At 43.1% G+C, this 15,843-nt stretch overlaps 1 protein-coding gene across 11 annotated transcripts in view; it reads left to right on the top strand.

The window, feature by feature from the left end:
* The window catches only part of LOC110521407 (transcriptional enhancer factor TEF-3), a 45,599-nt gene extending 31,385 nt beyond the window's left edge, over positions 1-14,214 (top strand). For 2 of the 11 annotated variants that reach the window (XM_036968722.1, XM_036968725.1), the window contains 10 exons: positions 123-185; positions 2,050-2,061; positions 2,879-2,995; positions 3,137-3,159; positions 5,880-5,941; positions 6,115-6,245; positions 6,482-6,655; positions 10,678-10,818; positions 12,459-12,611; positions 13,209-14,214. In XM_036968722.1, the coding sequence (XP_036824617.1) occupies positions 123-185; positions 2,050-2,061; positions 2,879-2,995; positions 3,137-3,159; positions 5,880-5,941; positions 6,115-6,245; positions 6,482-6,655; positions 10,678-10,818; positions 12,459-12,611; positions 13,209-13,322 (990 nt within the window). In that variant the 3' untranslated portion in view covers positions 13,323-14,214. Of the gene's footprint in view, positions 1-122; positions 195-2,049; positions 2,062-2,818; positions 2,996-3,136; positions 3,160-5,879; positions 5,942-6,114; positions 6,246-6,481; positions 6,656-10,677; positions 10,819-12,458; positions 12,612-13,208 lie in introns of all 11 variants that reach the window. The other 9 variants (XM_036968724.1, XM_036968727.1, XM_036968718.1 and 6 more) reach the window with 5 other exon arrangements.
* Positions 14,215-15,843: the final 1,629 nt, after the last annotated feature.

Raw genomic sequence — 15,843 nt, 5'->3', positions numbered from 1 at the left:
ATTATTGTTTGTTGTACATTTGGCGCCAACATGGAGGATAGTTGGCCGAACCCTGTACAGCACGTCTGCCATAGACCTGATCAGACCTAATCTCTCTCTCTATCCCTCTCTCTCTCCTCCAGGTGTCCAGTCACATCCAGGTGCTAGCGCGACGGAAGGCCCGGGAGATCCAGGTGAAGCTGAAGGTACGCTACGTGAGTCTCCCCCCTTTTTGAATCTTGAACCTGTGCACTGCATTGTGGGTTGGCTTGAACGGCTAGTACCATAGCAATGGAATGGGTAGAAAAACGAATCAAACAGGTTCTAAATTCTGGAAGATTTACATGGATCCACCGATATAACGGAGCAATTCGACCTTTTAGAACACAAGTCATCCACATTCTGAACAACCTCTCCAATGTCTGCCATGCCACATACCATGGTGTTACAGTAGGGACCTTGCTTTCAATGGGAATGTCAATGTCTACCATTCTACCCATTCCAATTGTATGACTGCTACAGCACTAGCTATGCAGATCATTTGGAGTAGTGTGCTGGTGGCTGATGTTTTTAAGGTAGGGGTATTCAACCTGGGGTCTGCCTCCCCCCTAAGAGTCCACAGAGGTACTGCAGGGGGTCCAAAAAAAGATTTGTATAAAAATATATCCCTAGCAACAACAGAATAAAGAAATGTTGAATTACATACCTACAGTAGAAAAGAGAAGAATCTTCTTTCTAATTATGTCAATTTTATTTATCAATCCAAATATTGAGCAAATTACACTCATTGGCACAGAGTCTAGGTCCTAAAGGCTTCTTAACAGCTTCTACCCCCAAGCCATTAGACTCCTGAAAAGCTAATCAAATGGCTACCCGGACTATTTGCATTGTCCCCACCCCACACCCATTTTTTCGCTGCTGTTACTCTGTTTATTATCTGTGCATAGTCACTTTACCTCTACCTACATGTACATATTACCTGAATTACCTCGACTAACCTTTACTCCCCCACATTGACTGTACCGGTACCCCCTGTACCCCCTCGTTACTGTTCTTTTATTGTTGCTCCTTAATTATTATTTTTAAAACTTTTTTTTAACTTCAATTTATTTTAGTAAATACTTTAACACTTTTTTTTTTGAACTGCATTGTTGGTTAAGGGCTTGTAAGCAAGCATTTCACTGTAAGGTCTACACTGTTGTATTCGGCACATGTGACAAATAAAATTTGATTTGATTCAATTACACTCAATGGAGTATCTGACATGGGCTTTGAAAAAACACCCGCTACCAGTGCAGAAAGTGCCGCTGGCTGCTGCTAAGCTTTCTTGACTTGATTAATGTTTTGCCAACACACAGCTAACCTTCATTTAACCAGCTAAACAGCTGTTCTTAGTGAAAATGTGTTTGGAGTTACCTTTCTAGCTACTAGGCTATGTTAGAGTTTACACTTCCTCTTCCAATTATATGGATGTGGGAGGTCAAAATAATTTTAAAAAATGATCAAATCCATTCATTTTAAGATGTTGATTACCTCTCCTTGCCATTCACCCTGGGTCACCGATTCTCCTGGGCAAGAAAAGGTTTAAAAAGCCTATTTTAAAGTGTGAAGTTGTGTTGTTGGGGAGGCTGTGGTGCTGCTTGGCTGTAGCCATGGTGTTGTTCTAAAGCCACAGAGTGCAGATCATCAGGAAGGCTTCCTGTGACCTTCATGCCATGTTATTCTCTTCTCATTTTTAGGTTTGATTCCATGAAAAAAAATTACTCAATATACCATGGCCTTGATAGCCATGAATTCGATATGGAATTTCTAATGGTTCCCATTCCTACATTTCAGTACAAACAATATGGAAAGACAAAACAATGACAAACAGAGAGTGGGTTGTATTTAATAGCACCACCTTAATTCATGTGGGTGTTATATGGAATGCTTAGTCCTATGATGCATATCTACAAATGACCACAGTAAATGTGGATACGCTCCAGCATCCCTGGCCTGAGGCTTGCTGTGCACGATATGAACAAATGCGTTTGTCAGGAGAGAAATTAATTTTTGTATTGTTCCTTCCAGGCATTTCATTTGGTAAGTATCTCAATAAAAGTGTTCCTGTTTGGTGGGTGAAAGCTTTCCTAACACCGTCCGCCCCTAGCACTTTCTTAGTTTAGGTTTCTTACCGCAGACATGCACGCAAACACACACACACACACACAAGACAACACAGCTCTCCGTCACCTTGGACAGTGGCCACTGGGCCACAGCTGGCAGGGCCCAGCATTGGTCACAAGGCATCCTCCGACAGGCCTTTTTAAATACATCTTTCTTGTAACTGAGAACACTACCAAATGTACTCCCCATATTTCAGCTATGCCCTTGTGTCAGCTGGTTCTGGGAACAAGATTGTGCCATGTGGCCTAGCATTATGTGGCTGAGAGTGTTGGTAGTCCTCGATGAGTTGGAAACTGCTCAAGTCGGCATGATGGACACACGCACAACAGAACAATAACGCTATATCATAGACAGGAATGACTGCTGTTTCTGGTAGCCACCATGTCACCTGTTTACTGTTAGCATTTAGCCACAAACTAGCTTGATCATTACCATTAGCATAGAGCTAGCCCTCCGACATGCTCGACCCAGCTCTCACTGTGACCTCTAGCAGAGACATAGGCCACTTGTCAACACCCCCCGGCCTCTGCCAAAGCAATAAACCTTACTCTCAACCTCGGGGATCTTGACTGCAATATTACCCATCCTCCCAGCCCAGCCCCTATGATCAACCTCGCTTTCACCCCTCATTTCCCACCCAACAAACAACATAACGAGGCTAGTATTCCCACAGGGTGCTGACTATAATGGAGAGCGTGACCTGACCCCTGGGCCTTGCTGTGTGTGTCTGCAGGACCAGGCTGCCAAAGACAAGGCCCTCCAGAGTATGGCCACCATCTCCGCCACCGCCTTCCAGAACAAGATGGCTCTGCAGGGGCTGTCCAGGCCACCGTACCCCACTGCTGGTGGTGTGAGTAGTGTGCGCAGACAGACAGAGACACACACACCCTGTCCTTGAGCAACACTGGGGGATACATATACAGTAGAAAGATAGGTGGTGTCATATAGAGTGTATGTAATAAAATATGTTTCCATGTTTTCTTTTTCCCAGTTTTGGCATGGCGGTCCTGAAGAGTAAGTTACAACCCTGTGTGTGTGTGTGTGTGTGTATAGGGCTGTTGCGGTGACCATATTTCTGCAAGACCGGCAGTCATGAGTCATGACCGCAGTAAAATTCCACATGACCAGTAAACCACGGTAATCTCCTCTTATGCACTCTGGACATGCGTTGGTACTCGCTAACGATCCAACTCGCTAAAGACTGTCAGGTCACTAATTGCCTGGTACCCAGCGTTCTATTGTCCCTTTAACCACTCCGACATCAATGCAAAATCACATCAAACACTTATCAATACAGTGTGCTTTTGAAACTCACCTTACTGTGATCGATCAATTTGAAGAAAGAAGTTCAACAACAGGTTGAAACAGTGGAAAACATGATCGTTGTGGATGTTGTTTCAAAGCCAAACCCAACGAAATGGACAGCTTATTAGAGTTTATGCATTGGCCAAAATATGAGCCCATGTCCGTAAAAAAATAAGGAATTACAGCATATTACCCACTGCGCGATATTATTATTTTAAACACAGATTTAAGATGTATTTGGTACATAACTGGTCTAGCCTATGCTCCAAAATGTAAACAATTCTAGTAAAGGCCTTTGAGTGTGAACTGTATTATTATGCATACTGGATGTTACCTTCTGCTACACTCCAAACTTGCTGTATAGTCTGATTGTGCAGTGCGACTTAGTTAGCCTAAAATTATAGTGAGTTTTTATTTGATTTTGAATGCCGTGATTATTTTTATTTTCTAAATTAATAGGCTGACACGTTACCTTCAAGTACAGAATTTCTCGGGCCTCCCGCACAGTGGTTAAGGGCGCTGTACTGCAGCGCCAGCTGTGCCATCAGAGTCCCTGGGTTCGCGCCCAGGCTCTGTCGTAACCGGCCGCGACCGGGAGGTCCGTGGGGCGACGCAAAATTGGCCTAGCGTCGTCCGGGTTAGGGTGGGCTTGGTCGGTAGGGATGTCCTTGTCTCATCGCGCACCAGCGACTCCTGTGGCGGGCTGGGCGCAGTGCGCGCTAACCAAGGTTGCCAGGTGCACGGTGTAGCCTCCGACACATTGGTGCGGCTGGCTTCCGGGTTGGATGCGCAGTGCGGCTGGTTGGGTTGTGTATCGGAGGACGCATGACTTTCAACCTTCGTCTCTCCCGAGCCCGTACAAGAGTTGTAGCAATTGGATACCACGAACTTGGGGAGAAAAGGGGTAAAAAAAAAGTTTTTTTTTTATTAAAAAAAAAGACAGAATATCTCACCCCTGTGCGTTTCCATCTCCTCCATTCCTTTCTCAAGCGCACAGAGAAGGTCTGTCAACTGTTTAATAAAATGTTTTGTGAAAACGTGTTACTAATGTTTCCAAACAGATTTAACTTTGTTCCCCAAATTAAGTACGGGGTACCTACAGGAACAGGGTTGGAGAACCCATGGCATACAGTTTGGCCAAATTGGGCAGAATATCAGCTGCAAGCCCTCAAAAAGTGGTTGACACGTGGAGTAAAACATGCATTCTTATAAGATGTAACGAAGACGCAATGAGTCAGGCAACCAGTGAGTTTAATATGACCGAACATAGCGTGAAACTACAACCACCCGTTGCATCTCGACATGAAACAATACTACCTGATGGGTGACAACAACGGAGTGCTAGATAAAGGGGGAGTGATCAGGGAAGTGATGAAGTCCAGGTGCGACTAATGATGAGGCGCAGGTGTGCGTAATGATGGGTTGCCAGGTCCGGTGATTAGTAGACCCGCAACCTCGAGCACCGAGGGGGGGGAGCAGAAGTAGATGTGACATAAGCCCAGGATTTTCTATATGCAATCCTTTGTGAAAGCCGAGTTTTGATGGTTGCCACTAAAAAGAGCAGGATCCCAACTACTTATTTTTTTGCGACTTTTTCCAGTCATCAATATCCTAGAGTCGCTTCATGCAGCCCATAAATGTTTTGACTTCTAAGACATTCTCAGGTTTGTGTCATTTCACTAAAGTTGCCAAATAACTCTAAATCTAGCGTATAGGACCTATTTCAAATGGTCGCTTTTCCGCTCAACATAACCATTTCATATGCGCACTTGCTCTGGAATGGGAAAAATATGATTTCTATTTCATTAAGCTACGTTCAAATAGATTCTTCTTACTATAAAGTAATTGCAAGGGACTTATAAGCATATCTTGTCAGCTAAATGAACTAGCCTATATCATGGAACATAGCCAGATAACATACAGTAGGCCAACTCAGATTCTGTTCTTCTGAAATACATTTCCTTCATAGCATGTTTCTTTAAACCTGCCTAAAATAAATAATAGATTTGTTGTGGTGGTGTATATTATTAGACTCTATTAAACTGTAGATGTTCCAAATGCACATCAGAGGCTTGTATGTGTGGAGGCCTGGAGATGCTAAACATGTTTATATTAATTAACGATAAATTACCGCGAGACCTGCAGTCATTTTCATGACCATAACCAGCTGACAAAATGTAATGATCCCCTATGCCTGCGTGTGAGCCTCTCTGACTGTCAGTAAAAAGGCATAGGCCTACTGCCACTGAATAAATAGAAATCACAATCTGTCAAAACTGAATGTGACAGAGTAACATCTTAACACGTTTATTTAAATGGCACTTTGGTTAATGAACCCGAGCCCCCAGTGTGTTTAACAGTCTGCCGGTCTAGTCGTGTGTGCGAGGGGTCAGGGTGTAATGTGTCTACTGCCTGTCTTGTCTCTCCAGCATTAAGCCCTTTTCCCAGCAGAGTTACGCCATGCAGACGTCCGGCCCACCCCCCATAACAGGTGGGTTTTCTCAGCTTCCCTTCATGTCCCCATGTGTCGACAGACGTTGTCATGGTCTGCAAGTGACGAAGAGCTCCAAAAAAGCTCAGAGAAACTGACAGTATGCAACAACATTTTTCAAACCTATGGTATGTTCTATTACTCTGCGCCCCCCCCCCCCCTCTCTTCTTCAGGCTATGAGAGCATGGCAGGCCTGTCCATGTCACCGGGCGCCCCCCCGTGGCAGGGGCGGAGTATCGCCAGCTCCAAACTCCGCATGCTGGAGTTCTCTGCCTTCCTGGAGCAGCCTCAAGACCCAGAGACCGTGAGTAGTAATTTAGTAGCCACTCGCCCTGCCTAATAAGCCTCCCCATTCATATTCATCTCACTTAGTTGATAGGGACCCTTTCAGTGCTCATCAATGTAAAAGTTTGAGACATAAAGATAAACAATCTCTTCCTTTTCATCCAACCCTTTCCCTAAAGCTGTATTGTGAACTTCCTCACACCATGAACTGAATCAGTGCTCTGAAAGTAATCAACATCTCTCTCTGTTTTCCAGTTCAACAAGCACCTGTTTGTGCACATCGGTCAGTCCAACCCCACCTTCAGTGACCCTTACCTGGAGGCAGTGGACATCCGTCAGATCTACGACAAGTTCCCTGAGAAGAAGGGAGGGCTGAAGGAGCTGTTTGAGAAGGGGCAGCCAGACACTTTCTTTCTTGTCAAGTTCTGGGTGAGTCCAAGCAGAATCAAATCAGAGGTGTGTGTTAGTGGGCACATTGTAGTGTGTGTGGGTGAGTCTCTGCTTTCTGAATAGAATAATGGAAAGGGACTCGAAACAAAGAATTAGTCGCAGCACAAAAGGGGAACTGAGAGAGTATTTTGTAAGGTAAAGGTTTTTGTAGCACTCTCCTCGGTAGTTAATGACCTAAATGTGTTAGGTGTTGGGATAACTTTAGCACTGGAGCTAAAGGAATTTAGTAACGATTTCAGTTTGAAGCAAATTAAGTCATTGATTAAGACCTGGCTGTTTTCTGCTCATGGGTACAGTGGGTAGAGGGCACATTGTAGCGTGTGTGACCGCAGCCTTTGGTGTGAGAGTGGCAGGGCTTCTCTTTCACTGGGGAAATCTGAGCCTGGGCACCTGTCCCCTCGCTATTAGGCTGGATCCACTTATTTATAGGTCCCTCAGAGCGAGAGAGTGTAAGGGAGAAAAGTGTGTGTAGTGTTACGAGGAGCTGGGATGCAGGGGTAGTTAGAAAAGGACATGAGAGAGAGAACAGAGTCCACTGTGTCCATCTCCTCTGATCACTTCTTTCCCATGTGGATAACTTACTTCAGAAACACAACTCATACAGGCTCTATTCTACAGAATAGAGATTTTCAGAGCTTGATTATCATGTTTCCAGTCACACCTTTACATTCCAACTCTATATTCCATTATGATCTCTTCCCCAGTTGGCTTGTACATGTGTTAGTCACCCTCACATACTATTTTGTGAAGTTATTTATTGTAGAGTGATATAAGACATTAGTGAGTGACAGAAACCCATTGTGTCCGATAAGCCATTCATCAATTGGACACCCGCTAACTTCATGTCAGAGCTCTGATAGACTCCAGAACCCATGACATACAGTACCTTCAGAAAGTATTCACACCCGCTAACTTCATGTCAGAGCTCTGATAGACTCCAGAACCCATGACATACAGTACCTTCAGAAAGTATTCACACCCGCTAACTTCATGTCAGAGCTCTGATAGACTCCAGAACCCATGACATACAGTACCTTCAGAAAGTATTCACACCCTCTGACTTCACTTTCTTCACTTTGTTGTGTTACAGCCTGAATTTAAAATGGATTACATTTAGATTTTGGTGTCACTGGCCTACACACAATACCTCATGTCAAAGTGGAATTAAGTTTTTATAAATGATTGTAAATTAATCACAAATGAAAAGCTGAGATGTCTAGAGTCAAGTATTCAACCACCTTGTTATGGCAAACATAATAAATTGTATAGACTCACTCTGTGTGTAATAATGGTGTTTAACATGATTTTTTTATGACTACCTCATGTCTGCACCCCACACATACAATTATCAGAAATGTTCCTCAGTGAATTTCAAACACAGATTCAACTACAAAGACGAGGTTTTCCAATGCCTCGCAAAGAAGTGCACCTATTGGTAGATGGATATAAATTTAAAAAAGCAAACATTGAATATCCCTTTGAGCATGATAAAGTTATTAGTTACACTATGGATGGTGTATCAATAGACCCAGTCACTACTAAGATACAGGCATCCTTCTTAACTTCGTTGCCAGAGAAGAAGGAAAACTACTTAGGGATTTCATTGTAAGGCCAATGGTGACTTTAAAACAGTTTTATGGTTTTGATAGGAGAAAGCTAAGGATGGATCAACGTTGTAGTTTCTCCACAACACTAACCTAATTGACAGAGCGAACGGAAGGAAGCATGTACAGAATAAAAATATTCCAAAACATGCATCCTGTTTGCAACAAGGCACTAAAGTAATACTGCAAAAAATGTGGCAAAGAAATAAACTTTTTGTCCTGAATACAAAGTGTTGTGTTTGAGGAAATTGCTACATAACACATCACTGAGTACCACTCTTCACATTTTTAAGCATGGTGGTGGCTGCATCATGTTATGGGTATGCTTGTCATTGGCAAGGACTAGTGAGTTATTTTTAGGATAAAAATAAATGGAATAGCGCTAAGCACAGGCAAAATCCTTGTTCCGTCTGCTTTCCAACAGACACTAAGAGACATTCACCTTTCGGCAGGACAATAACCTTAAACACAAGGCCAAATATACACTGGAGTTGCTTATCAAGACAACATTGAATGTTCCTGAGTGATCTAGTTACAGTTTTGACTTAAATCGGCATGGAAATCAATGGCAAGACCTCAAATGTCTGTCTAGCAATGATCAATAACCAACTTGACAGAGCTTGAATAATTCTTTACCTAGAAAGACTCACAGCTGTAATCGCTGCCAAAGGTGATTCTAACATGTCACTAACACTCAGGGGTGTGAATACTTATGTAAATCCGAGATTTCTGTATTTCATGTTCAATACACTTGCAGGAATGTCTAAAAACATGTTTTTACTTTGTCATTATGGGGTATTGTGTGTTGGTGGGAGACAGAAATCTATTTAATCCAGTTTAAATTCAGCCTGCAGCAGCAAAATGTGGAACGTCAAGGGTTATGAATACTTTCTGAAGGCACTGTATGCAGCTATCCCAGACTGACTGGAGAAACAAGCCCATATGACTGCTGCTAGTGCCAGATGCATCACCTCAACATATCTTATTATAGTGGGTCTGATTGTCCTGAGGGGGCTCTCCAACCCTCATGACACCCATGACAAAACACACACAGACAAACAACCAACCAACATCTGGACATTTCAACTGCTACGCTGAGTACAAAAAAGAAATAAAAAGCAACCTTATCTGAGGTGACTTATACCTCGTTTCCTTCTTCCGCCTTCATAAAGTGAGAAAGAAAACCCAGTTCCATCGAGGCGGCCAGCCAGCCACCCGGGCATGACTTGGGGGCGTCCTGAGGCTCTGGCTAGTTGTCATGGCGACTGTGACAGGCTGCTGGCCCGTCTCCAAAGCTATGGCATTCTAGATTGAATTTCCAGCTCCCCGACCGGCCCTGCCTTCTCCCCACAGCGCCCGTGGCCCTGTCCTAACGGATTGTCTCGCGCCTTTGAAGTGCCCGGAGAATCCGATTTGAGCCGGCCCTTGTAAATTGTTACACAGGAGCCCGGCCTGGCTGATCTAATCAGCCAATTGAGGGCTGTTGATTATAATTGGATGAATTCCCTCGCAGGCCGTTAGGGAAGTGGGGAGCGCAGGTTCGGGGAGGGTCACTGGGCCCCGGGGATGAAGACAAATGAGAGAATCACAGGAGCGAGGGATGAAGACGAGGAGCGGGGCGATGAAGAGAGGCTGAGCGCTGTATTAATGGCCCATTAGGAGACAAGGGCCTGAGAGGGGAAAAGGTAAAGCCCTCTGTGTCTGTACTCCTCTACCATGACAGAGGACGCCTCGTCTCGATGTAAAATATTATATAGTATCAGATTACCCTCACCCCCATCATTCCCTTAACCATTAGGAGGGATAAAAATATATCTGACCCAGTATCAGTGACTAGGAGCAGATTCTGCCTTCTTAGACAGACATGAGGTTGGATGCACCTGACGAAGAGAGTCCTGTCTGGCACTAACGCCACAGCTAGACACAGCATCTTGGGAATGCAGAGGCTGGATTGGCAGCCTAAATTAAGTCAACACAGGCCAGGCCAATAGATGCTGCTTGGCTTTGCAGAGCGTTAGTTGCAGGCTTTGTTGAGCCGTCACACATTTTGGGTAACATGTTTCAGGAAGCCAACAGAAGCACACACACACTTTTCCCTGTTCCTTGAAACAAAGTCTATTAAATTAGAAGAACCGGACATTACTGAAAGAAAGATTGCTGTATAACGACTGAAGTAGATTTCTGTTGAGGTTTTTGATTGAACTGTCCAGAACTAAAAATGTGTCTCGTCATGGACTGGCAGGTTGTTCGAACAGTGCCTTATCCTCTTGCTAAGACTGACAGGTTGTGTGTGTGGCCTGTGTGGACCACCTCCTGTCTTTCCTATACTGTCCTCTGTTCAATAAAAGAGAGGGGGGAGGTTGTTGTTGACTGTGTGGTTCCTTTCTCTCTCTGCAGGCCGATCTGAGTGCCAACCTGCAGGAAGACAGAGGTTTCTTCTACGGCGTGTCCAGTCAGTACGAGAGCTCTGAGAACATGATCATCACCTCCTCCACCAAGGTCTGCTCCTTTGGAAAGCAAGTGGTGGAGAAAGTAGAGGTGAGAGACACCAGCAGGATTACTCTAGCTCCATCACTACCTGTCCCAGACCTGCTGTTTTCAACTCTCTTGAGACAGCAGGAGCGGTAGAAATACTCTTAATGATTGGCTATGAAAAGCCAACTGACATTTACTCCTGAGGTGCTGACTTGCTGCACCCTCGACAACTACTGTGATTATTATTATTATTTGACCATGCTGGTCATCTATGAACATTTGAACATCTTCGCCATGTTCTGTTATTATCTCCACCCGGCACAGCCAGAAAAGGACTGGCCACCCCTCATAGCCTGGTTTCTTCCTAGGTTTTGGCCTTTCTAGGGAGTTTTTCCTAGCCGCCGTGCTTCTACACCTGCATTGCTTGCTGTTTGGGGTTTTAGGCTGGGTTTCTGTACAGCACTTTGAGATATCAGCTGATGTAAGAAGGGCTTTATAAATATATTTGATTTGATCAGTAGAGACTAAAAAGTACTTGTAAAAAAACAAACAATGAAGAAATGCATACCATAGATGTAGATAGACTGGTGTAGGTACAGTAGATACAGTAACAGATATGGATTATGTAGAGCTTTGGGTCCAGGATTGGCATAAAAAAATAGATATTTTAGACCTGTTATCTCTCCACACTTACTGACTCTTGACTGCTGATAGAACACAGGTTCTAGTATGCTGGTAGACCTTAGGTAAGTATTTGACCTGGTACTAAAATATAAGGGGATTTGAATGATTGACAGTTGAACTGATAGGCGGGGTCAACATTTGAGGTCAATGACTGTGATTATTATCCCTCTGCGAATGAACAATAACCCAACCAGTGGCTGTGATGGATTCAACTCACTATTCTCCTGCTCTGTGGTCCAGAACAGACATCACAAGACAACACTTACATTCCTCACCCTGACTCACTGAGCATGTCCCAAATGGCACCCTATTCCCTAGTTAGTGCACCACTTTTGATCAGCCCTATAGGTCCTGGTCAAAAGTAGTGCACACTATAGCGAAAAGGATTCCATTTGGGACAGAACACCTTTGTTCTGTGTTGCCTGTCCACCACAGCATCACTGTTATCCCTACAGAGATGTTGTACAACACTCAAACACATACACATATTCACATGGATATTGAGGGGAAGCCAGGCCAGTCATCTACTATAATGTAATAACATTCAACAGTGATTATGGTAGCTATTATCTATAGACTATATTTAAGCAAAAAGGTACCTGGGGTGTTTGTGGTATATGGCCAATACCATGGTTAAGGGTTGTTATTAAGCGCGACGCAACACGGAGTGCCTGGATACAGCCCTTAGCTGTGGTATATTGGCCATATACCACAAACACCCGAGGTGCCTTATTGCTATTATAAACTGGTTACCAACGTCATTAGATCATTCAAAATAAATGTTTTGTCATACCCGTAGTATACGGCCTGATATACCACGACTGTCAGCCAATCAGCATTCAGGGCTTGAACCACCCAGTTTATAATTAGTGTTATCTATCAGGTACATATGACATGCCTTTAATTTCATCTATGAGGGCTATAATTTATTTTTAATGTGATATCTCTAGGACCATGTCCTGGTATATTGAACATACAGTATATCATATATTGGATACATTGTGTGTGTGTGTGTCCAGACGGAGTATGCACGGTTTGAGAATGGGCGGTATGTGTTCAGGATCCACCGGTCCCCACTGTGTGAATACATGATCAACTTCATCCACAAGCTCAAACACCTGCCAGAGAAGTACATGATGAACAGTGTATTGGAGAACTTCACCATCCTGCAGGTAAAGGCGCACGCACACAATTACCATCTATCATTAAAATATTGTAGCAGACAACTGTTGACTTGTCAACCACCTGCTTGAAGAGTTTTCAATACAGAAGCAGAAGTGATTGAGAGCAAGGAGAGTACCACCATAGTAACAATGTGGTCATCAATATAAGGGTTCAAGTCACGGTCCATTCCATTGGCAACTGCAGTCCAGACACAATGACCATATTGAAACCACACAGCAGATCACATCGCAACATGTTATTAGGTTCTCAATGGGCTGATTTAGCCCATATTAAACATGAGCTGCACACACGCGTATCAATGCTATGGATTATGCAACAAGTGCTTCTTTTAGGGATAGAACAATGATATGGTGAAAGTATTGTTCTCAAAAGGAGCTCATACATTTTGACAGTTCGCTTTTTTGACATGACACTTTTGTGTAATTGCTTGTACCACTCTGTCAGTGAGAGATGAAAACGACCTGTATGCAAAATAAACTCATTTGTATTGCTTAAAAATGTATATTTTTGAGAAATGTGTGTAGTAGTATTATAGTTAGTTAGTGGTGTAAAATAACTGTGCATGTGGGTCTGTCTCTCTGCAGGTTGTGATCAACAGGGACACACTGGAGACCCTGCTGTGTATAGCCTATGTCTTTGAGGTGTCTACTAGTGAGCATGGAGCCCAGCACCATATTTACCGGCTGGTCAAAGACTGAGACAGCCCTGTGGACAGAGAACCACTATAGACCAACAACACCCCAACCATGGACAATCTCCGCTGTAAGCTGCAAGCACAATACGATTGTCTGTCAGGACCCAAAGAAGCACTGGGCGGGTTGCTTGCCCAATGAAACTAATGTGGAAGAGTTGGCTTGGGAGCTGGAGTGAACTATACCACTGTTATGTGAAAGAGGAGCAGAGGGTGGGAACCTTCATTGTGGTATATCTGTATGTACAAGGGGAGCCAAATGTCAAGACAATGCATGAGAAATTGTTGTTTTTCATCTCATTTTACTAGTGCTTGCTTGTTTTGATTTAGTTTCATTTTAGACAGCTGCATGAGCGGGATTTGTTTTGTCTATGGGCGCCACCTAGTGACTTCTAATGTATATTACACAGGGCAAGAGGACGAAAGGAGAACTGGAAAGCAAGACTGCACATTAATAGTATTGTTTTGGTGCCAATGTTTATTATTTGAGTAAAAATATGTACAGTACCACAGCTATCTCCCCTGAAGAATAATCTCTATTGCTGAAAATGAGTGAAGATTATGATTTAAATAAATATTGTATCTGCCTAGTTTGATGATCAAATTAAATGTTGGACTATTGTTGAATGAAATTGAGCACAACTCACATACAGTAGATAACTCTGCTTGAACCTGACTCTGGGTTGAATCTGCTATCTGTAATTGAAGTTGACTAGCTACAGTATGAAGAAACTGTAATCTATCTTTGGCACTGAACTGGAGTTTAAGATGGAATTACCCTTCACATATCATACTTAACAGATCAGGTTGCTTGATTTTTGTTCCTAATGTGATCTATTGAGACTAATATATGAACATGTCATACTATTGTTATACCTGTAATAAAACGATGATACAAATGAGTTCTCAGGTAAGTTTCAAACATAACACAAAATGCATCCATGTTTTTGGTGCTCCTGTGTGGAGCAGCGGTCTAAGGCACTGCATCTCAATGTAGAGTGGCGATACAGCAAAATGTGTTTTCTACTACTTTCGCGGTTATTTGACCATATTAGCTCAGAGGCCGTGTTCGAGACGGGTAAAACCGTAATGTATCATCGGTAGATCAGTCTGTCAGTAGCAATGTCGAACAAGCCCATTGTGATCGACACTAGAGCGATACCAGAGACAGATGACGTGAGACACCTCAGGTTGTCACTAGTTACCACAGTCACAAAGTCAGAAGGCCCGCCTACTCGACCAATCGGATGAGGGAGTGTGATGACACAAATAAATGTGCAAAAGGAGCACTGAACATGAAATCCGATAAAACACTTCAAAACAAGACATGGTATCAAGGACAAGATTAAACGAGTCATTTACGATTACCCACATGGCAGTTTCTTGTCATTGTTGATAGCTATCTGGCCATCCAGAATTACAACTCATCGGTCTTCTGCCCCATTGAAGCGTGCATATTGTTTTCGTGAAGTTGTCAGTTTACCTAAATAGTGCCTTCAGAAAGTATTCATACCACATTACTTATTCCACATGTGTTACAGCTTGTATCCCAAATGGATTAAATCGTTTTATTCTCACCCATCTACACACAATACCTCATAATGAAAAATGAACATGTTTTTAGAAATGTTTGCAAATTTAATACAAATGTATTTGAGAAATGTCTAATTACGTAAGTATTGACACCCCCGAGTCAATCATTTCTAGAAGCACCTTTGGCAGCAATTACAGCTGTGTTTTTCTAGGTAAACCTCTAAGAGCTGTGCACACCTGGATTGTGCAACGTTTGCCCATTATTCTTCAAGCTGTCAAATTAATTGTTGGTCATTGCTAGACAACTATTTTAATGTCTTGCAATAGATTTTTAAGTAGATTTAGGTCAAAACTGTATATCTCCCACTTAGAAACATATTCTTGGTAAGCAACTCCAGTGTAGATTTGGCCTTGGGTTTTAGGTTATAGTCCTGCTGAAAGGTGAATCTGGTTTGTTCAAGTCAACCAGTGGTTTGTGGCGCAGCGCCGTCTTTTTCCAGTCTCTCTTTTCTCGCCCTCCTGGTTTTGACCTGTCCTGACTCCGAGCCCGCCTGCCTGTCCCTGAGCCTGCCTGACGACCTGTACCTTCGCCCCTATCTGGATTACCGACCTCTGTCGTACCCTGAGCCTGCCTGCTGCCCGGTACCGTTGCCCCATCTCTGTTTTACTGACCCCTGCCTGCCTTGACCTGTCTATTACCTGCCCCTGTTGGAATATTAAACTATTGTTTATTTGATGTGTTCTGCATCTGGGGTTTACCTTCATATCTGATAATAGAATAGACATTCCCATTCAAGATTTGTGGTGTGAATTGAAACTTAACATTTCAATTCATTTACATTTTCAATGATTATAGTTGTCTAAAGGGATAGGTTTATTCTATTAATTATATTTCTCACTGAAATGACACACCAATGATTTGTAGTATCAGTCAACATTTGGACTCATCTACTAATTTAAGGGTTTTTCTTAATTTGTACTATTTTCTACATTGT

This window comes from Oncorhynchus mykiss, chromosome 30 (genome assembly GCF_013265735.2).
Source record: "Oncorhynchus mykiss isolate Arlee chromosome 30, USDA_OmykA_1.1, whole genome shotgun sequence".
In the NCBI taxonomy this organism is placed as follows: Eukaryota; Metazoa; Chordata; class Actinopteri; order Salmoniformes; family Salmonidae; genus Oncorhynchus; species Oncorhynchus mykiss.
Note: the sequence above shows the minus strand (reverse complement) of the source record. Positions and strands in the feature narration are given on the sequence as shown.